General features: G+C 37.4%; 3 protein-coding genes across 4 annotated transcripts; 2 read left to right on the top strand and 1 right to left on the bottom strand.

Moving 5' to 3' along the window:
* Nucleotides 1-2,128: 2,128 nt before the first annotated feature.
* Nucleotides 2,129-12,057, top strand: LOC111436361 (histone-lysine N-methyltransferase ATX3-like). Of its 2 annotated transcripts, XM_023074126.1 has the most exons (23): nt 2,132-3,358; nt 3,445-3,500; nt 3,585-3,780; nt 4,082-4,204; nt 4,308-4,376; nt 4,480-4,548; nt 4,636-4,727; nt 4,982-5,074; nt 5,206-5,341; nt 5,445-5,526; nt 5,612-5,711; nt 6,208-6,332; nt 9,299-9,444; nt 9,702-9,806; nt 10,024-10,088; nt 10,198-10,411; nt 10,498-10,584; nt 10,672-10,728; nt 10,830-10,919; nt 11,119-11,205; nt 11,377-11,451; nt 11,562-11,662; nt 11,741-12,057. In XM_023074126.1, exons 1-23 carry the CDS (start codon nt 2,483-2,485, stop codon nt 11,829-11,831), a joined length of 3,135 nt encoding a protein of 1,044 aa, XP_022929894.1. In that variant the 5' UTR covers nt 2,132-2,482; the 3' UTR covers nt 11,832-12,057. The 2 variants fall into 2 exon arrangements, 1 of the variants encoding a protein (XP_022929894.1); XR_002709222.1 differs by lacking the exon at nt 11,741-12,057 and having other exon boundaries at nt 2,129-3,358; nt 10,858-10,919; nt 11,562-11,624.
* Nucleotides 12,058-16,051: 3,994 nt separating this feature from the next.
* On the top strand, nt 16,052-19,000 carry LOC111436308 (probable F-box protein At3g61730). Its single transcript, XM_023074042.1, has 7 exons — nt 16,052-16,280; nt 16,374-16,418; nt 16,784-16,945; nt 17,057-17,104; nt 17,543-17,713; nt 18,228-18,335; nt 18,715-19,000. Exons 1-7 carry the CDS (start codon nt 16,052-16,054, stop codon nt 18,795-18,797), a joined length of 846 nt encoding a protein of 281 aa, XP_022929810.1. The 3' UTR covers nt 18,798-19,000.
* A 199-nt stretch (nt 19,001-19,199) lies between these two features.
* LOC111436363 (protein SDE2 homolog) lies at nt 19,200-22,354 on the bottom strand. Its single transcript, XM_023074128.1, has 3 exons — nt 21,622-22,354; nt 20,050-20,659; nt 19,200-19,585 (listed from the first exon to the last, which is right to left on the bottom strand). The coding sequence occupies exons 1-3, from the start codon at nt 22,284-22,286 to the stop codon at nt 19,439-19,441; spliced, it is 1,422 nt and encodes a 473-aa protein (XP_022929896.1). The 5' UTR covers nt 22,287-22,354; the 3' UTR covers nt 19,200-19,438.
* Between the last annotated feature and the right edge of the window lie 1,091 nt (nt 22,355-23,445).

Genomic DNA, 23,445 nt, shown 5'->3' with positions numbered 1-23,445 from the left:
GTTGAAAATTACACCTTTTACGACGAAAATAAATGCATAACACAATATCTTGTCATATATAGAAATAAAAATAAAAATCAACCAAATAAGGCAAAAATGGAAAATCTGAATTGTTACAATGATGTTAGAAGACGATTGCATGCACACTCTGTTCTTTTCTAGGACCCATTTCTATGGTAAACCTAGGGAATTGCTGTTAGGAGCGATAAGTCGCTCTAGTCAGACTTAACCTTCCCCTAGGAACTTAGTAGATTACCACGGCAACAAGGTACCTCAAGAGTGTTCATAGATTGCTAGGGTGAGAATGATATCTATAGCTTCGTGGGGGAACCAAGGGTTCCTGACCAGTCCTTTACTACTCTTAGCCATTTCGCATGGGAAATGTGTCCCCACGTCGTACAACCCATTAGCTGCATGGGAACGGGTTGGGTCACACCCCCCATTGGGGGACTATATGGGCTTAGGGGTATTCAGCACACCCCTAAGCTGGATACCATGTAGTCCCAGATAGCCATGTAAAGGTAGCGTCTCATAGAGAGATACCGACCATATCAGCTTGGCGTAAGGAACCTCTAGGTGTCTAATGGAAGGACGATGATCCGGTGGAACCCAAGGGGCAAGCTCCAAGGGACTAAAATTAGAACCAGATGTCCTAGAACCGAATCAGGAGACCGTGGGAACCTGTTAAATTAGGATGCAAAGAGAGCCTACAAGTAGGTGGCTTACTAAGTATAATTTTTATACTCATCCTTGCTATGTTTTCCTTTTTCAGGAGTGCGAGACATCGGTCAAGGGCGGGCGTGATGGAGATGGGGATTGTCATAGAGGAATGAGTTGTCCCAGGACGTCAGTCCAGTCTTTATTTTGTATTTGTGTTCTTTCGAACTTTATTTCCAAACTGTTAAGTGTTCTATTTGTTGTCGTTGAAAAACTTTATTGGAATGAAAGGATTTTCTCTATTTCATATTTAAATCACTTTGTGCATTCGTGTGTTGTCTTTAGTCAGGGTCCATAGTAAAATATTGGGTCGGAGATGTAATTCATGACTAAATGATCACACAACATGCCTAAGGTAAAAACTCAATAATTTCAACAAAAAAACATACCTATAAACTCGATTAGGGAACTTCCCTTCCAGAGATCTAGACATCTCAAGTCTCGACTCTTTCATGAAAGTTGTTTCCCACGTCCATACGAAACTAAAGGAACAGCAATTTTTTCAATTCTTACACTGCGTGAAGTAAATTTCATAAAAAAAGTTCACGGATAAAACTTACCGAATTGGAAGCTCAAATGTGTCTAGGGTCCGATGAGCGTTTTTTTCTTCACTTCCTCGCAACATTTTAGCTTCAATCGAAGTTTAATTTTGGCGCAATCCAATCTATGGCTTTGTCCATAGGGTATTTGGTTGCAAAATTGGGAGAGAAATTGGATGATCTGTTGATTGTGCTTCTCCATGGTATTCATACATGGTGGGATCATTCACAGCTCACAAGATTGTTCAATCGCCATTGGGTTTAGTGGCCATTTTCCATGAACTACTACCAGCCTCCATAATATCCATTTGAGGGTTCAATTTTTTTTCCCAATGTTACCACATACCCTCCACAAATATCACCTATTTCAGTGAAATAAAAATGGACCAATAATAATCTACTGAGAGGTTCCCAATTTTAAAATTGACTTGATTATTAATTCTAAATGTTCAAACCACATGACTAGCGATCAGAGGAAACTGCGAGTCAAGAAAGAGTACAAAGAAAGTCGTGTGGTATGTACAACCAACAACTCACCATTGTCGAAAGTTCATATCGATAATACAACAATTATGTTAGGTAACAAATTTGTCATGGTTTACTACATAATCTCTATCATGTATGGATCATAAAGAAAAACTTGTTATCAATGTCACAACTAACAACATCAAATAACTTATTCGTGTTGTTTGGGCCAAAAGCCGTTAAAAATATTGCGTGAAATTCGTTTACGTGCTTATTTGCAGAGTTTATCCATATAAATAAGACTTGGAAGTGAGCCCAAAAATCACTCCCAATGAAGTTGTGGCATTCTTCCACCCTTTTCCTTGTCGAACTCCAGAAAAGATTAAAAAAAATAATAATAAATTTTAAAAATAAAAGAAGAAATTTCGTTTTGAGTTTGGAATTGGCGCTTGAATGTGAAGCAATTCCGAATCGTCTCCCTCCCGCGCTTTCCTCAATTTGATTTGGAGCCAAAAATGTATACAATCTTTTGCACATCGCCCGCCTCTTTTCTCTTTCCTAATTTGTTTATTCCTATTTTTCGGTTCTGTATGTTCCAGTATATGTGTCGCGTGGAGTGGGCATGAGGCGGAGTTCAATCGTGGATGGACAAATCCTTCGACGTTGCCCTCTCTACCTTTCCTTTTCGTGGAGGAAGAACATATAATTAGGGCTTCGCATTGTTTTTCTCTGGGAATTTGGGTTTTAATATTCGTAACAAGATGATCATCAAGCGAACTATGAAATTCCAGACGCCGAATCTTAAACGTTGCAAGCTTGAGGAGCCCGATTCTGCTGATTATATGTATTCTGTGAATTCTAAGAAACGGCGGACGGATGGGTACTATTCTTGTGGCCTCCAACGCGAGGTTGAGGATTTTAGTACTGGTTCGGGTTCTTGGTACAACCATGGGTTCTACTGGGGAGATGAATTCGAGCGAAGTTCAAATCAATTGAATGGCCAGCGAGTATTGAACCGCAGCATCAAGAAATTACGACCCCCACTGTTGAAGTCATCGCGAGGAAGAATTCAGATGCTGCCTTCGAGGTTCAGTGACTCGGTGCTTCATGTATGGAAGAATGAAGGATCGAAGGTTGATTTTACGGATTCCAGCACTGAAGAAGATGAAGATGGTGTCTCAGCAGAACCCAGGATAAGAAATAAGGGATTGGCACTATCGAAACAACAGCGGTGGAAGGATAATTACAGGTTGAAGAATTCAGAGTGGGATTCACCAGGTAAAAGTGAGGAGGCGGAGGAGAAAGAAGGTGGTTTTGTGGGGTTCTCTAATTTGAATGGTTCAGGGTATTTTAGTTCAAAAACTGTGCTTCCATTGGAAGAAGAACAGAAACCCACGAGGCTAACTTATACGTGCGCGAAGACAGATACAAATTCTGAAAGGAGGAAGCATATTTACAAGCCAGAGGAGTTTGCTTTGGGTGATTTAGTTTGGGCGAAGTGTGGGAAAAGATACCCTGCTTGGCCAGCGGTAGTTATCGATCCCTTGTTGCAGGCTCCGGAAGCGGTTCTAAAATCTTGCGTCCCAGGCTCTATCTGTGTGATGTTTTTTGGGTACTCAAAAAATGGAACTCAGAGGGTAATTTTGTCGATCCTTGAATATGGTTATAATAATTTCAGTTGACGCGTTCGTTAATTCTTTATTACTATGTTTATAATTCACAGGACTACGCATGGGCGAAACAAGGGATGATATACCCCTTTGTGGAGTTCTTGGAGAGGTGTGTAGCCAACCATTTCAGTCAATTGTTTGTATTTTTCTAAAAAATGATGTACCATGATCGGAAAATCTCCCTGTTCATCAGATTCAAAGGGCAGAAACAATTGTACAAGAGCAAGCCAAGTGATTTTCAGTTGGCCATGGAGGAGGCTATATTGGCAGAGGATGGTTTTGTGGACGCCGGCGTGGGCAGTACGTTAATGTCTCTTCGAGAAGCAGATGTCAGTGAGCTGCCTGATGCTTCGACGTCAAACCAGGATCTGGAATACTATTCCGAGAAGGCAAGATTCTTTAGAATTGGTTTCATACTTTTCAGCCAAAAAAAAAAAAAAAAGGTTAATTTACCCCAAAAATGGTTAGGAATTTGGGGAGAAATCTTTCTGGAGTTTAGTGCTGTGGTGTGGCCATAAGGATCTTTATACTCAATGTTTACATTTGTTTTAGCCTTTGTTGTTTGACGTGTTTTTGTTGTTAACACTGTCTTTTATGTTTGCTTCAGTGTATGCTAATCCATAATTTGCACATTCTTACAGGCTGATTTTATAAACTGTGTTCACTCTTAATAGTTAATTTATTTTACAGAAAGTAGCCAACAAAAGTTCTAGACATTGTGACGGATGTGGCTTGTTATCGCTTTGTAAGACGCTCAAGAAAGCGAAGGGCCTGAATTCTGCCACACAACTTTTGTGCAAACATTGCAATAAGGTTTGGAGATGCTTATTTTCAAGATATTTTAGTTCCTTGCTAATCTTGAGGAAATAATGAAACAGAAAAATAGTTTCTTATCTAATAATTCTCATATGTACAGTTAAGACAATCGAAGCAATATTGTGGCATATGCAAGAAAGTATGGCTCCATTCTGATGGTGGAAATTGGGTAAGAATATTTTGTCATTAGTTCATACCAATCTGTTTGTTAACTGCGTTCTTCTTTCTTCGTTCTTTATCTGATCGTATTTGACTGTTTGTTGTCGAATTAGGTATGCTGTGATGGTTGTAATGTGTGGGTGCATGCTGAGTGCGACAAAATTTCTGGCAAGCTATTTAAGGTATGCCTTCTGCACCTCAAAAATACGGACACATATTTGTTTCCCAAGTTTAGGAATGTGTAATTGCTAATCTTGTCGCGTTTGAAGGATTTGGAGCACAGCAAATACTATTGCCCTGATTGTAAGATCAAATTCAATCTAGAACCACCGCATGTTGAAAATAGTCAATCAACAGTCAAGTGAGCACTACAAATTCCTTTTCTATTATTTCTTAGTTATTATGACTTCATTATCCTATAAATATGTTGACATATTAATATACTTTGGATAAGAGAGAGGGGTGTGAAATTCCACTTTACTATTTCTGCTATGAATCTCTCATGAATCCGATGCCATTAGGAAGTAGTAGGAACTTTCATGTTATCAGTTTCTATTTTCTGATCTTAAATTTTATACCTTTGCTGTGAGTTATCTGACACTTTACTTAAACCAGTTCCACGGACAAAGGTGCGGTGTCTACTATTCCAGATAAGATAACAGTGGTGTGCAATGGCATGGAAGGAGCTTACATTCCTGATTTACATTTGTAAGTCCAAGTCGTGTGAACGTAACATTAAACGACATTTCCATGAAAGATTTCGAGTTGCACATCATTTTAATGTTTTGGCAAGTTGTTTAAGATGATGAAATTGTGACCTCAATTCCTATATCTTGTAGGGTTGTCTGTAAGTGCGGTTCTTGTGGGCCAAGAAAACAAAGACTTAGTGAATGGGAAAAGCACACTGGATGCAGAGCAAAGAAATGGAAATATAGTGTTAAAGTGAAGGCTACAATGTTACCTCTGGAACAATGGGTTCGTATTAACTCCTCAATCCTTCCGTTTTATTTCTTAGATTTTAGTCATTGTCTTGTACTTGCGCCATACGCTATTCTTATTGACATCAATGAGATTTCAGATTGCAGAGTTCAACACAAATGGCAAAGATTCCTTGAAGGTTTCGAAATTGGATAACCAGCAGCTAAGCACCTTATTAAGTGGTATATATTTCCTCAAAATATTTGACTTGTGAAGAATTTTCTTCTTTTCTTCCTTACGTTTTTAAATTTATCTTTGCTGTAACAGAGAATTATGAGCCTGTTTATGCAAAATGGACGACAGAGAGGTGTGCTATTTGTAGATGGGTTGAAGATTGGGAAGAAAACAAAATTATCATCTGTAACAGGTATTAACACGATCTGCACAATTTTGTACTAGCATATATATTTAAAATGGAAACGAACTTCACAGTTTGAAATTCTTGAGATTATGAAATATGTAGTACCATTTACCACCACAGGTTCTAGATTTATACTATCGCATATTTTTTCATCACCATTTCAAAATTAATTGTCCATGTGTTTGTGTTGTGAATTGAAAGTAAAGTTTGATCCCACATGTGAGAAGTAAGGATTTTCTATTGTCCATTTGTTTGTGTCGTGAATTGAAAGTAAAGTTTGATCCCACATGTGAAAAGTAAGGATTTTCTATTGGTCTGTTATCTTGTATGCCCACTCTCCATCAAAGCTATGCTTTTGGATAAAGGGTGGTACTGATTAGAATTAATCGTATTTAGTAATTTCACTGCTGGGATTTCTAACGGTTAATGCTCAACACATTCGTACGTGTATATTTATGAGCCCCAAATAGTTGAACTGTAATCATTCTCCTTTCTTTTATAGATGCCAAGTTGCTGTCCACCAGGAATGCTATGGGGCAAAAGATTATAACGATTTTACATCATGGGTATGCAGAGCTTGTGAAACACCAGATGCCAACAGAGAGTGTTGCCTTTGTCCTGTGAAGGGTGCGTATATTGCATTTCATTTCTGGGACGTCCATGTTTCTGCATTTTTCGCAAATGATCAATTTTATATTTGAACTTTCACAATTAAGGTGGCTATAAGTTTAAGACTCTTAACCTTAGAAGTCCTCTTTTAGGAAATATTTCTCAAATTAGAGGTTGAAGGCTGCTAAGTTGAGAAGGAGGGAGATGAGTGGGAATAGGCTTATTATACGTGCGTGCTATCATTTTAAAGAGATGCCAAGTGTTTTTAAGGTGCTTGGGTGTTTGCATGTCACCGTCATGAACATACATGCGAGTGTCATAGTCGTACTTCTTTAACCGTGGGGCGTCGTGATCTTGACATGTTCACAAGTCTTGAGGGAGAACTCAAGCTCATTCCCATTTGTCGCCCAATTTTGTAGTTTCTTAGGACCTTAGGTGAGGTTCGCCTTCACCAACCGAACACAACTTGTGTGGAATTCAAGTTTGTTCGGCCACACACACTGCCCTGTGCGTGCTTGTTCAATCATCTGTGACTCTAGCCGACTTGCCTTTACACTAGGCCAAGTCATCTGGCTTCAACCTTGCCTCTACTCTAGCCCAAGGTCTCTCCTAAACATCGCATCTCTTGGTAATCTTGGTTCTCAACAACAGGATCCATGTATCGTGATGTCATCCCCTGTCTCGGGACAGCTCAGCCATCTTGGCTTGCTCGAACACATCCGTTGGAAATTGACTCATTTCAACCATCTCATCAGGACTTCCCGAACATCCATCCATCTAGGTTTTCATATGGCGTTGGACTCTCCTATGTCTATGCTAAACCATTTACGACATCCATTCCAGATAGCGGGTGCACAATCCAACCTTTGACATATGAGTTGGGGTGCAATACCAGCACACCTGTGCTGTTCGGTATTGTCCTTGAAAGACCCTTTTCAAAGGAAGACGCTCAAAACGCTTGCTCACGCTTTGACACACGTACGTGCCACAAGATAGCTTGCTTAAGCCACAAGGCCCAGGGATGGTGGAGAGTTGACACCATACCTCTCCCTATAGTACATTTTGAGACATTTCCAATCATTTCTTGAGTAGACGTCGTTTTAGCGAGCAGTCATATGATCCTGTAATCGTTCGTTGAGTTTTTGATTGACATTAAATTTTGTGAGCTTTCATCTTTCTTATAGACGGACTTAACGCTAGAGTTGTATGCTGAAACTCATATCAAAACCTCGACTTCTGTGGTTATGGTCTGGGCCCCTACTCGGCTCTCTTCGAGCTTGTCTTCAACACTCATATCATCTCGTTCTCTCGAGCTTTGTTTTGTCTCGGCTTAGCTTGAATGCACTCTTGGTGCGTTGGATGTTGCACCGTCCTCGGTCGCATCATGGCACTTCTCAATCTTGGCCTTAGACCTTGCTTCCGACAAGCCTTAAGCGTAAACTCAAGCCCCATTCACATTTTCGCCTAGCTTTGTGGCTTCGTCAGACCTTAGGCGAGGTTTTCCTTCGCCAATCGAACATAACTTGTGCGGAATCCACGCTTCTTTGGCCATACATGCCGTCCGCGCGTGCATATTCAATTGTCTACGACTCTAGACGACCTCTACACTAGACCAAGTTATCCAACTCAACCTTGCCTCTACTCTAGGCCAAGGTCTCTCGTAAGCAATATTGCATTTCATTGTCATCACGGTTCCCAACAACACGACCCATGCATTGTGATGCTATCCCATGTCTCATGACAGCTTGACCATCTTGACTTGCTCAGACACCTCAGTTGGGGACTCACCCATGTGTCAACCATCTCATCTGGACATCTTGAACATCCGCTTACCCATGCCCTCTGGTACAATCCTTGAAAGACCCTTATCAAAGGAAGATGCCCGAGACACTCGTCCTGCAATGCTTGTCCATATTGTGACACGCGTATGTGCCACAAGGTAGCTCGCTTAGGCCATAGGGCCCAAGGATGGTGGAGAGTTGACACCATAGCTCTCCTATAGTATATTTAGAGGCATTTCCAATCCTTCTCGAGTAGATGTCATTTTGGATAGCGGTCATACGACCCCATATATAGTTGTCATTTTGGATAGTGGCCGTACGACCCCATATATAGTTTGTCCAGTATTTGATCGACACTAAATTTGGTGAGATTTCATCTTTCATATAGATGAACTTAACTCTAGAGTCGCATGTCGAAACTCATTTCGAAACCCCAACTTCTGAGGTTATGACCCAAAGCCTTACCCAACTTTTGAGTTTGTCTTCGGCACTCGTGTCATCTCGTTCTCTTAAATTTTGTGCATGTCTTGGCTTAGTTTGAATGCACACTCTTGGTGTGTTGGATGGCACACTGTCCTCCTCGGTTGCATCATGGCACTTCTCAATCTTGGCCCTCACGTGGCTGGATGGGTGCTACTTGAGGGCCGCCCCTTGTCTGTCTTGTGTATGGGGTCACAATCTACTTTCTCTCCGTGAGGTTGTGACATGGGTCAGCATAGATAAAATTGCTCAAGAAAAGATAGCGGGATTTGTAGAATTTTACAATACTAGGTTTGGTTGTTCTAATATCAAGATAATAACTAGGTAAATAGAAAAGAAACTAGGGACAAGCGAGGAATTTGAGCTATCCCAGCGGCCTACTTGGGGTGCAAACCCTATCAGAGAACTCTGTTTCCTTGCAATATTAACCTGAAACTAAAATCATCCTGTTTTCGTTAGTTACGCCACCAGAGTCTCACGTTCTAGTTTCTTTGATTTTTTCTTTTTTCCTTTTAACTAGAGTTCCCCCCACCCACCGTGTTCCCTCTCATGCAGACAGGTTTGTCTTCATAATAAAAAAACATATCCTTCCCGTTCAATCTGTTCTTGTGCTTATTTTCTTTTATAGACTTTTTACACGTGTATGCCTTGTGCCTATTTTTTCCTCTGCTGTCTTGCAATATGATTATGGGACACAAATTTAATTATTGTATGCTGCTTCAGGAGGTGCTTTAAAGCCTACTGACGCTGAGGGACTCTGGGTTCATGTCACATGTGCTTGGTTTCGCCCTGAAGTTGTTTTCTTGAATCATGAGAAAATGGAGCCTGCTGTTGGCATCTTTAGAATTCCATTGAATTCTTTTCTTAAGGTAATTTTACCATTTTAAAATGGAGCTAAATTAATATTATGCTAATAGCTAGCCTCATTAGATATAGCTTTTTAAAAATTTTCATATAATTATTTACAAGACGTTACAAATAAAGCATAAAATTGGAACTTTTAAAAGTTTAGAGATAAAATTGAGAAGTGGCATATACATAAATGACAAAATAATATATTTAGCCCTTTATTTTTTTTATTTCCAATGGGATTTATAATGTTGATCTTCCTTTTTATGGATAACAGAGATGTGTAATTTGCAAGCAAAGTCATGGTTCCTGCGCGCAATGCTGCAAATGTGCTACTTATTTTCATACAATGTGTGCTTCGAGAGCAGGATACTCCATGGAGGTAATTGTTTATGGTTGATATTATGTGATCATTGCTCTACATAATACTTCTTTAAGTTAACACGGTATTATTATTTTTCACCTTCTCTAATGTTAATGCATCTTCGCTTTTAGAAATAGATTTGATTTCTGTTTCTGGGCTGGGAAGCTTTTCTTGTTTCTTTTTTGAAGGTGCAACTGGCTGACAATTTCTTAACTCGTTGTATATTCACTTTCAGTTGCAGTGCTCAGAGGAGAAAGGGAGACAAGTGACTAGAAAACTCATATATTGCGCTTTTCATAGGTCAGGTCTTTACTTTATTGCATTTTATTATACTCTCTCTCTCTCTCTTCTCCCTCCTGTTTGATTCAATATGGATCCTGAGACTCCAAATCCTTCTTTTGTCATGCAGAACACCAAACCCTGATGCTGTTTTAGTGGTGCGTAGTCCTTCTGGGGGTTTTTCTGGCAGAAACTTGCTTCAAAAGCAGAAGGGATGTTACAGGGGATCAAGGCCTGTTACATCAAAGATAGAAGAACTGTCAAGGTCTTCAGGCTCTGAAACTATTGATTTTGAACCATATTCTGCAGCAAGATGTCGTGTTTATGTTCGATCAACCGATAAGGTTGTCCACTGACCATTTCCGAAACTATTATGTGACTACTAACTTGTGATTTCTTTGCCTTACCGTTATTATCTGTATTTTTCTAGATGGTTGAAGCGCAACCAATATTCCATCGACTTATGGGGCCGAGCCATCACCCATTGGATGAGATCATTAGCCTGAGTACACACAAAGTGATATTCTTGTCCTAGATAGTTTAACTTCACAGTATTAGGTCCTTTTCAAGCAGTTAAATAAATACATTTGCTTTCTCTTACAAGGAACGAGCAGACCCCAAGGCCTTTTCCTCATTCAAGGAACGACTTCAATATTTACAGGTAAATGCTACCTCCTCTTGCAATATCACTTCTTTTTTGTATATTTCATATATTTACTGAAATCTTGTTGCTATTTGATTAATTTCCCTTAATGACTTCAGAGAACTGAGAGGGATCGGGTCTGTATAGGTAAATCTGGAATTCATGGATGGGGCATCTTTGCTCGTAGGAATGTGCAAGAGGGAGAAATGGTAAGGATGTTGCTAATTTCTTGTGTACGTATCTGTAATTAGAAAGTTGGTGCAAACTGTTTCAATGACTTTTTTGAAGATTACATTGGCAATATAAAATGTTGTACTTCTTGTTTTCTTCTTCAGCGTTCCTTTATGCTTTTAACTTATGCATAAGCTTTAGGTATCTAACGTATAAGGTGTCCAAATCTATGTTTAGGTTGTTGAATACCGTGGTGAGCAGGTGCGGCCCAGTGTAGCTGATTTGAGAGAGGCTCGGTACCAATTAGAAGGAAAAGATTGCTATGTGAGTTCATAAATCATTTCTATTTATGCATGAAGTGTTACCATTGGTGAAATCTAATTTGGAGGAACTTGGACGGACCACTTGAAAAGTTTTGAAAAATTTTAGAACACTTGAAAAAGCATTTAAAGTATTTTAGAGGAATTACTTGAACTGGTTACATTATTATTGCAGCTCTTCAAGATCAGCGATGAAGCTGTAATTGATGCCACAGAAAAAGGGAATATAGCACGCTTGATCAATCATTCGGTATGCAAATGCAGTCAGGATTAGTTCTTGTAATTGTTTGTTTGGTTGTTGGCGTGGGAAGAGACTGAAAAGGGGATGTGTGTATGTGTGTGTGTGTGTGTGTGTTGCAGTGCATGCCAAACTGCTATGCAAGGATCATGAGTGTTGGTGGCAATGAAAGCCGAATAGTTCTGATAGCCAAGACCAATGTAGCTGCTGGAGAAGAACTCACGTAAGAACAACCACATTCTTCTTCAACTTCAAACTTCAATTCAATTTTTGCTTACTCAACACTCTAAAAACCAAACAGGTACGATTACTTGTTCGATCCCGACGAACCCGATGAACTCAAAGTCCCGTGCCACTGTAAAGCTCCCAATTGCAGGAAATTTATGAATTAACTCTCAACTCGACTCATCTCAAGACTAATTCTTTTGCTACATCTCCAGTGCAACCTGTACTGGAGAGCAGCTACATTTTTTTTCCCTCTTCAAAAGAAAGAAATTTAAAGGCAGGTGTTTTAGTACAATATTCATTTCCCCCTTTCTACCCCCACCATTTGTATAGCAATCTGTAGCGTAGTTGGAATAAAATTGTAAATCAATGTGCGGCTCTTTGTGGATGCTATGCTTAGTCTTCCGAGGCTTTTTTTTTAGAAAATTATTTTTCTCTAAATTGGTCTCTATCCTACTTTTGTCTTTCTTTGAGAGTGACACTTCGAATCACCATCAACTTTATAATTTGAAAATTCATTTTTTTATTTCAACTTTTAGGAATAGGAATAGCCACAGAGATATATCGAAAATAAATATTTAGATATTCTAAAAGTAAATCTAGAAAATCACCATGTTTGTCTATCTCCTTGGCTAGTCTTAATAAAAGTGTGGGTGTTTACTATAAAAAGGATGTGTTATAATGAGCAAGATTGTTCTACATCATCTTCCACATTAGACACGGATCTTTGAGATTAATATTGAGTGAGTTTTTTTGTGTTTTGAGTAGTGAGATTAATATTGAGTGAGTTTTTTTGTGTCTTGAGTAGTTTGTGACTCTACAGGTTTTGTGCCGAAAAAAAGATCGTTTGGTATTACTAGGGTACTACCAATACGATAGTTGATTTCCAAGTTGTCGAAAGAATCTAGAAACTAACAATAACTACAACATATGGTCAACTTAGTTGATGTCCTATCTACAGGGACAAGACTGTTAGGAGATCTTTTGTGAAATTAGGCTGCCACCCGAGGAGAATTATTATAGCGCCCTGCACAAATGGAGAATCAAAACAAGCAAAACAATGTTTGCTTGAAAACTACCATCATCGAAAGAAGCATGGGACACGAGACACATTCATGACACTTTTCTTAAAGAAGAACAATATGAGGCTACAATGTCGGTAGAATGAGCTGTTATCTCACATTGTGACATGACGATTGCTAGTAATTCCACAGGGTCAAGTCAATCTACCGAAAAATTACTAAACTAGATCCAGAGTCTCTTCATTGGAGAAGCTCAAATGAAGAGGATCACATCCATGAATTGCGACCAAAATATAAAAGTTTCGTTATTGCTATACAAGGATAGTCTGCTCAACCATCATTTATAGAGTTTGAAAAATTGCTAGCTAGCCAAAAAGCCATGACTAAGCAAATGGGAAGGTATCGAAGGGTGAAGAAGAAGCATTCTACACAAGATTAATATTTCACATGATGATCATATGCGACTCGATCTTAATCATGGGTGAGTTATGTACTACTGCCTAGGAGGACTTTGTCCTTTTTAGCAAATTCAATATGCCTACTATTTTGGGGATTTTGACGAAATAGGTAGTTGAAACATAATATCATGAGATCATATTTACTCCTTTCCATAAGGAAGGTAGATGAGTCGTTCTATTAAGTACTTATTTCGAGACTTGAACAATGGGCCCCACCCTCTCACGGGCTCAAGAGGGACTTGGTTTATGATTGGATCATAAACAAATTGTTCATTAGAGAATAAGTGGTACTTAAGGTGAAAGATGTAATTACAGGGGTAAAACGGACTTTTAACTCAGCTATAATTATGAACAACTCATGAAAGATCGACTTGTTTGTAATGATTATATCAATGGACATAACTTGTTCTACAGTGCATAAGAGTGCAACTCTAAGTCTATAGTGGAGTGATCTATAGTTAATAAATGAAAATGGATTAATTAAATAATTTAATTAATTAATTTTGTATCATTGGAATTTATACGTAGGTCCACAAGGTTCTCTTGCTCTCTCTTCATAATAATAGCCCAATTTATTTGAAAAAAAATTTGAAGGGTTCAAATTGATATTTAATATATTAGATATATTAAAAATAAAAGAGAAAATAAATTTAATTTGAAAGGTAAAATTAATATTTAATATTTAGATATATTAAATAAATAAATAAAATATATTTAATTTGAAGGGTCAAATTAATATTTAATATATTAGATAGGTTAAATATAAATGTAGAAAATATATTAATTTGAAGTGTTCAAATTAATATATTAAAAAGGAAATATATATTTATTGTATTTTGATATTATTAAATATTAAATCAATTAATATATTTCGATACATTAAATAAAAATATATTTAAAATTTGAATGAGATTCAAATTAATTAAATATTTATTATGATATCTTATGAGGTATTATATCTTAATATATTAAATATGTAAATATATTATTTAGCAAATATTTGCCAAGAGTTCCGTAAATAGGATCACTAGGTTGAGCCAAAACATATCAATCACTCCCACTTTTTGTAGAGAATGAAATTACATCTCTAGAGAATTTTCAATTCTCGAAATTATTCTTCTCCAATCCCTTTGAGATTTTCTTTTAAGAGCTCTCACAAATCTTGTGTTCGAGTCATAGTAAAGAAGATCTTGTGGAATGTTGAATAACTTCGGCATATACTTCGAAGAGTCTGACAAGATAGGGTTACTACAAAGGTAGAGTTTTTAATCTTCTAAATTTCTTATAAATTTCTGTTTTATATTTTTTTTTATAGAAAATTATGATATAATATAGTGTTTTAATACCTTAATAAATAAATAAATAATATATAATTATTTATTTATTTATTATATTTTTATATATGGCACAAAACTAACGCATATATATTTATATTAATTTATGTTAGATATATAAATATAAATATTATATTTATATATAAAAGTGGAAAGGTGATCATTAATATGAGGGGTAGTTTGGCACATTTACCCTTTTGCACTTACATTTAAAACTGTAATAATATTAATATCAATATAATTAAAATTTTAAATTTTAATTTTTTAAAAGAGAAATTTCGTTTCCCGCGCATATAAATACCCAAGTTTGAGAGAGAGAAGAGCCTGTTTGAATCTCAAAGCAACGGAAACGAAATAGGCTCTGCAACTATACAACGTCCATGGGGAAGAAACTGAGCATTGCCTCTGCGCGAGATCGAGTGGTTACGAGATCTCAATCCATTGCCATGGAGCGTGAGAAAATATCATCATCGCCAAATCCAGTTGTTGCTGTAGAGCCGGAAGGAATGGTAAAGCGAATGCGAAGAGATATTAAGCCGATTCATTCTTGCAGCTCTCCTCGTTCCACTTTTCTTACTGCTCATTCTTCTGCTTCATCCTCTGCATCTTCGTCTGCCTGCTGGTTCGTTCTCTTCCTCTTTCTGTCTCCATCCTGATAGACGCTGTTCGTAGGTAATTTCAGTTCTGATACGAGTTTCGCGCGTAGAAATGTGTCTGCCTGTGGAGGTGAATGCCTATGTGTTTTTTAGCATCGTGATAGTGAAGAAATTCAAATTTTATTTTCTAGAAGTGATTTGAATATCTTAGTTCAGAAATTGAAATGTGAAGTTATTTCCCGACTTTTAGACTCTTTGAGCTAGATTGTAAAGTTGCATTAGTTTAGTACTGCCAAGGACTTGGAAGTAGTAAGAAATAAACAATTCGAGTTGTTTCTGTAAGATTCCGAAGCTCAAAGTGAACGTCTGCAGAGTTAAAACTACGCAGCATAAACGTTTATTCTTGTGATTTTCGAATTTTCAGACTGAATGTGACAATCTTTGTTGGAAACCACTACGCGTTGATGAACACTTTCTGGAGCTCTATAAAGTTAATCGCAAGTACAGTTCGTAATATAAGTAGGGTGCCAAATCTTCAGTATAGTTTGAAGTGATTATTTGTCACAAGGATCGAAGCAGATACAGGACTTACATTTTTTACTTTTTTATCTAAACACTTTCTGGAGCTCTATCTAAAGCTTGTTCAACACTAACATACTTTTTTATCACATAAAGTATTCCGAGTCTCCTAGTTTTCTTCTTAACTTCATCTTTTACTTTTCTAGGTATTGGTTCTTGGTTCTACTTATAAGATTTCAAACGTGATTGTTCTATCTTTTTACATATTCAATTTTACACCAGTTATTATTTCAGTTTTAAGTAATCGAAAGTTCATTTGTTATTTACCATTAGTCTGGCTTAAGTTTGGTAGATCGGGAATAAGATTGATGAATCACGTGAATTAGAAATTGTTTCTATCAGTTTGAATATTTCATCGGGAACAGAGCTAAGGATTAATATGTAATTTAACCTTCCGTATGACAATTTCCGCGAATGAACATGAAAGGTATGACGCGGACGTGTGGACAGAGGTGGCGAAGTTTCTGGATGGAAGATCTTTGATGATGCTTGCAGCGACTAGCCGGTGGTTTTACCGTTTAGTCATGGAAGACAGCATATGGAAGTATGTTTGCCTGCGTGATCTTCAGGTCCCTGCTCCCCAACACACGGCCTTCAAATGGATCAAGCTCTACGTTTCTGCCTTCGGTAAGGATCGGATTCGAGTTCTGTGAGTTCTGTATTCCTGCTCTGGTCAATACGTATTGCGTTTGCTTAACTATTCATTGATCTCTGTTCCAGATGGAAGTCACTCTTACATTTTCCGGCAGCAGGAGAAACATCTCGGTGAGTGATTGTGATTCCACTCGACTCCTGTAAATAATTAGGCGCGGATTGTACTTAAAACTAAAACTATATGTCAAGGACCTGCTTAGCCACGGGTTGTCTAATCTTATCATCACATCTCACATAATAGCTAGATATTCAAGCTTTATTCAACCATAACTATAAGTCATTATAGAGGGTGGAGGTAGTATAAACCTACTATCTCGAGATTCCAAGGAATAAACTCCCAAAGCAACTGTACTGCTACTTTCCATCATGTATAAAATAGACATTTAGTGATCCTGATTCCAATATACTAATTGAACTGTAGTTTGCTTCTTTACCACATTGTTTATTATTTATTTATTTATTTTGAATGAAATCAGATTGGATGCGGATTGGGGCTTTTTTCATGGATTCTTCCGTAGTACTCCTATCAGAAAGGCTGGGCTCTCAAGTGAAAATCCCAAAACAGGATTCAATGGATAATACATTGGAGTCCGGTTGTTGTGTCTTGCACAATGTTAAAACTGGGATCTGGATAGCCGGTATCAAGCTTACTAAATGTTTTTATCATTTTCTTTCGATGGTTGTCATAACTTGATACTCTATTAACCTTTTCTTAAGTGAATTATATTCTAAATGGACTAATGTGACAGATCTACAACTTGTTCGTTGTCCAGTTTGCGACCTGAATACATGTGATGGTAGGTATCCCTAGTAAACATTCTGTATCCCACTAAAATGTAGGAACCTCCTTTTATTTCGATTGTTGCAAGATCTTAGCCTGCAGTTGTATCATTTTGGTAATTGGTATGCCATACTGTGTTTAAAAATATTGGGGAATTCATAGGCTTATTTTCTTCCGAATTTCATTGAAAATTAGTTTAATCTTGTTTCCAATACCTTAGGAAAGTGGAAGATACTGAGAGCACATACTCTAATCAGCTGCTAATCAACCTTCGTTCAGTTTTTTTAGTAAGCGTTTTAACACATCCAAACACAAATTCATTCTACACGCATCGTCCAGAACCCAACCTGAAAATAGAATTTGTATTTCAAAATTGTAGGCAGTGGATGTATAGCTTCAGAAAGTTATCTACGATTTATTGGCTTTTGCTGATCTTGCTACTACTATTATGTAGGAACAATGCAAACGTTGGATGCCAGGCACATAGAGCTGTTCCTGAACGAAGGTTACCAAGATGGTAGTTGGGAATATCAGATTTTAGGTTCTCATGATATCAGGAAGCCTACAGAGTCAGCTTCAGGGGCCATTTTTGATGTAAAGCATCTGAAAGACTCTTCAACCTCAGGTATAGCAGTCTTTCTATACTGAAATATTACTGTCTTATTATTATTGCTAGGTGCTTCTGAAAATGATTCCTGTAACATCTTTCCTACTCTAAGTTTAATTATTTAAGATCTGTCCAGGAAAAGTAATTTTAATATACTAGATTACACGTGAAATTCTTGAATTATTTATCCTTTTTGAAGAAAGTACTGCGCACTGCGCACTTTCAGCTGCAAATTATATGCCATGGAAGGATGCTCTTTTTCTTTCTTTATCTAAAAATTATAATCGTATAGTGCAACTTGTTTCAGCATTTGCTTAGAAGATACTAAATTTCTATATTTAGCTAAGCCTAATGATTTAACATGTTGCAAATACAACACAAGATCTGAGTTCAAATTATTGCAACATCCGTTAAGTTTGTAGACGTTGAATGTTGTTATATTACTAACTTCTACGTCCAGAAAATATTGAGTTACTTCAGGAGATTCAATTATGAAAATTTATGGTGAAATTTGTCCCAAATGAATTGACAGGAATATTGGATCTAAAGTCATGGACAGGCAGTCGAACCGATTGGCAGCCAAAGGCAATGATTACTCTCAACGCAGTTGCCGTAAATACCTATTTACAAGACAATGAAGGTAAATCGCCTCCAGTTTTATATGATATTCAAATCGGTGAAAAGTACTTTTCATTGTTTAAAAAGAATTTTCTAGAATTTTCAGTCTTTAGTCGACTCGATAGAAAAACCTTTACAAGTATTTTTTTTTAACAATCATCTTGGTTAAAAGCACTCTACAAATACTTTCTCACGAACCACTTAAATCCTTTTTACTTTTTTGAAAAAACACGTAGATCACCTCGAAATGGTGAGCTTCAATCGAAAGAGAAAAGTACTTTTAATCGATATGAAAAAAAATTGTGCACAACTAACTTGTCAATGCCTCCCTTAGTTGGTAACATTGGCGTAGTCTAGTGTTTGATTGAGATTGAGGTGTGATTTTGTAACGACGCATGCAGGAGTTCACGTGAAATACCAGGCCATGAAAGCCGGAGCGAACGGAGAGGTGGTTTCTATCAGAATCTCTCAGCAGCTACTTTAGTTCCTTCTTCAAATGCCCTTCTTTTATTATTCCTTCTTGTACCCCCTGGAGGTCCAACCCCAACCTTTCTCTACTCACTATACTTTGCGCCAAAGATGTGTAATTCCCCAACAAAACAAATCACCAATTTCTATAAATACTTTTCCAGAGGAAGTGTAACCTTTCGTTAACAAGTTATGTTTAAAAACAGTTCTCTACTTTTTAAAATAGAAGTTTTTGTATGTTGAAAACTTTGTGAGAAGCTTAAAAAAAAAAAATTCTTTTTCTTGCATGATTTGTTAAGTTTACTGTTCGTATATAATAATAAATTATCTTTAAAGCATAATTTGATTACGTTTTTATTATTATTATTATTAACTTAAATTGATGTTGAAATTTCATTAAAAGAAAAAAAGCATGCCGTTAATATTTACAATTTGATCTTTAGCATAAATAAAAGTTTTATACAAATATTTACAATTTCCCATTTATAACTCCAATACAAAAAACAAAAATGGCCATTTTAGCTTATTATAACTATCAGAATTGTATGGAATGTTTTCTGTACTGGTAAAAGGATTGAAAAGAAAATGCATTAAGATGTCACCCTAATATCGTAACATCTTAATGGAGAGAAGCGCGTTGAGAATAGTAAAAAGTTGTCACTTTCTGGCGAGGAGCTTCTTTGGAAGCTTGTCCAGAGGGGTAGATTTGAGCAAGAAAAGCCTGGCTGCCCTCTCTTGCAAAGTACCTCCACACTTTAAGCCACGTGCTTGCAGTTCTGCCTTCAGCCTTTCCAAACCAACAACCTGGGTTATAATAAAGGGCAATAATATGAGAGCAGGCTTAAACTAATTAGAGTTTCCATCACTTTCTGTTCATGTTTTGACATGAACAAACAATGATGCTTTACACGCTTTACAAGAGTGTGAAAACCTCTCCCTAGTAGACGCGTTTTAAAAATCTTGCGGGAAAACCCAAAGAGAACAATATCTGCTAGTAGTGGGCTTGGGCTGTTAATCGAACTTTCTTCGACTGGTTAAGGAATACTTGGTTAGAACATAAAATTTTGGCCTCTCATGAGATTTTCTGAATTTACCCATGTGTGACGGTAGTGTCGTGTCATACACAAGATTATATTAGCAACAAACAACGAGCAGAAGTTCAGAAATAAAACGATGCAACCTCCTAGAAGAAGAATAAATGAGAAAGAACTTTGATATTAAAGTCATTGTGAATTAAGAAAGATAATCATAAGACTTCTTGAGCGTACCTCCATTTCAGAAGCAGAATTAAAGTCACCAAAATTCAGAGGTGTTTCTGAACTGCTTGTAGTTGCATTTGTTTCCTCATGGTCGCTCAACTTAGACACTGGAGAGCCATTTGGTTCAGGAAGCGTGGACAAATCTTCAATAATTTGACCATTTGGATGTGAAATATGTTGAGGAATAGCAGCTACATTTTCCGAGTTGGCGATTTCAACCTCGTGAGCATCCTGTTTAACAACCTCGTCTTCTTGATGGGCAGAAACAGCAACAGCCTCTGAACAAGATACGATTGCGCCCCGAGTATTCTGATAATTCATTTCAACCACATCAACCTGTTCATGAAAAGCTTTCTCAGTAGAGCTTCCAACTAATTCCAGGGTTTCCTGCATTGCCAAGTCCTTTTCTTCCTCAGAACCACTTTCACATGAGGATCCACCAGAACAAACCCCACGTTTACCGAAGTTAACAGAGTCTGAGCTCCCTTCAGTGTCCTTATTTAAATCGGATTGACAACCAACGTTCAAGATGACAGATTTCTCGCTTTCCCCTTCATTTTCAGTGTCATCCTCGTCCGAATCATCACTGTCACTTTCACCCATTTTCCTCTTCCCCATCCTAGCAAACAAATAATTATTTGCACAAAGCTAAAAAGAATGCACAGTTAATATATAGGGAATAAATACATTTCAATCTCCAGGTTCTAAATAATTCTTCAATAGATGGCTAATAGAAGAAAGTGGTGATGAGTTAACTGTGAGATCCCACGTCGGTTAAGGAGGAGAACAAAACAATCTTCGTAAGGGTGTAGAAACCTCTCCCTAGCATAAGGGTTTTAAAAACCTTAAGGGAAAGCTAGGGAGGGAAAACCCAAAGAGGACAATATCTACTAGCGGTGGGCTTGGGCCGTTACATGTAGATTCAATAAACGTTTACATGCTCTCAATGTTAAACGACTGGGATCCCCGAACAAAATTTTTCTAGGGAAACGTTTTAAAGATCACACAATTGGGTGGTTACTCAATGGAGGCCGTTTATTCGGGTAAGTTTCAAGGGTCCATATGAGAATTTGATTCCATCTTCTTTAGAGTTCCTAGTGGAGTTTCCAGCCAGATTTTCCCTTGGTGGCTTAATGGTGAAAATGTTCTTTGTTGGGTATATCCATCTTTCACTTCTTAATTGATAGGCTACCTTCTAATAATGACCACTTTCTTTTATTTGTAGCTGTGTTTGAGGTTTGAATATTCTTTTAATGCTGATTGTTGAAAGATCTCACTAATGATTAAACAGAAAAACTCATCAACTTCATAAAAACAAACTTAACATCAAAATACTTCCACATCTTAAAGCTGTAAAATTCATTCTCCTATGGGTTCATCAACATACAAAACTATCTTTCTAATATAATAAGGTTTCTAGTATCTATGGAATGGTCTCACGGATTGATCATCTGAAGAAGGCACTCCAACACAGATCATTTGATCAGAAACATTACTTTTGAAGGTGAAACAGCTCATTTGTAATGCTAATAAACACATAATTTAACACATCAAAGAAGAGGAAAAGGTTAAGAAACTAACCAGATCTTCAGCTTTTTGGCATCCCCACCATTGGCCATCAAACCACCCTTCCTTTTGCCCTTCATCACCGCATCTCTCACGGATTCCACGACCTCAGCCACACAACGAGCAGATTCCTCCCGATACTTCTCTACGTACTTTTGCGCCGCGGAATCACCCACCCCCTTCTTCCCGACCTTCCCTTTCTTCTTCAGAAACTCCTCAGCCACCGTCTCCAACCTCCTCTCCTCCTCCTCCGCCTTCCACTCCTCCAATCGCTTCTCCGCATTCACATGCCTCAACCTTCTTCCCCTCATGTCCCTACACGCATCGAAATTATTCGTCTTCTTCTGCCCTGCTTTCGTCGCCGCCCCACGCAGCAACGATCCGAACCCTCCCTTGCCTCCCACGAGTCGAAGCAGAAGATGAATAGTCGGAAATTTTCCCGAAGGCTCACCGGAACATGATACAACCGAATCATCCTCGATCGGACGGACTCCGGTGACAAGACGCTGGTGATTTGGGGGAATTCCAGTGCTCTCGTAGAGACTGTGCTTGAGGGCATGCCCGTATACAGAAGGGGAATTCAATTTCAAAGCTAGGGTTTTCCCATCTAACAGCCTCACGAAGAGATTGAAAATCTCGACATTTTGACGCCTGGATATGTCGGCACCCGTCGCCTCCATTGACGTAGAGCTTCGAATTTCGAATTTCAGTTTTCCATTTAACCCGTCGACTCCATTGATGGTTTAAATGGAGATTAATTAAATACATAATCTGTTTAAATCCTTATCATTATCTCTCATCCATATTAAGACATTATATATATATATATATATATATATATTTATTATATTTTTCTCTTTCTTTTATTCACATCATTTTTAATTCTTCTACTAACAAAATCATGCTAATTTATTTTTTTATTACATGCAACTTTTTCTTTTACAAAATTGAAATTGGGTTTAAATATAATTAGTAATTATTTATTATTTAATTTCTTAAAATAAAATGTTTTATTAAATAATATATACAAATAAAATTGATTAATATTTTTCTAATACAAATTTTAATTTAATTTTGTTAGTTGATGTAATTTATCTTAATTATTTATTATTTCTAATATTAACTAAATCATTAAATATAGAATAAACTAGGAATAAAAAAAATGAAATTTGTTATGGAATATTATTTAGCTAAAAATACAAAGGTTTCTTTTACTACATTTTTACATTTTTCAAGTTTCCTATAAATACATGGCGTTATAAATGTAACATTTATATGTTGCGGTCATAATTAACTACTATATAAATATAACCTAGAGTAAATAAAATGTTTAAAATGCATGAAACAATCCACCCAAACTTTATAACAATCAAACTTGATTCTTCATTGGCATGCTTTGAAACATCTTTTGATAATTTTGACAATAATTTCTTCCCATCTTCCTTAAAGTTTATAATGAATGATTCATATAAATTTTTCTCATATTTTAGGTTGACAATATAATGCTTAATAAAATCAAATAAAGATGTAATGTTTCTACTACGTAAATGAACAATTCATTTTCTTCGTGAAGACTACTGCCACACATCAACGTGGGTCCCTCCAACATGCTTTGTTCTTGATCATATGCTTCCTAGAAAAATTCTCTAAAACACGTCTCTTCTCCTTCCTCGGATAAATAATTCCGTAGACCCACCATTTTCATCATCCCAACTCATCTCTCTCTTTACATATCCACCCCCCCCCCCCCCCCCCCCCCCCCCCCCCCCCCCCCCCCCCCCCCCCCCCCCCCCCCCCCCCCCCCCCCCCCCCCCCCCCCCCCCCCCCCCCCCCCCCCCC

Source organism: Cucurbita moschata, unplaced genomic scaffold, assembly GCF_002738365.1.
Source record: "Cucurbita moschata cultivar Rifu unplaced genomic scaffold, Cmos_1.0 Cmo_Scf00053, whole genome shotgun sequence".
Classification (NCBI taxonomy): domain Eukaryota; kingdom Viridiplantae; phylum Streptophyta; class Magnoliopsida; order Cucurbitales; family Cucurbitaceae; genus Cucurbita; species Cucurbita moschata.
This window is presented reverse-complemented; position numbering and strand designations above follow the sequence as displayed.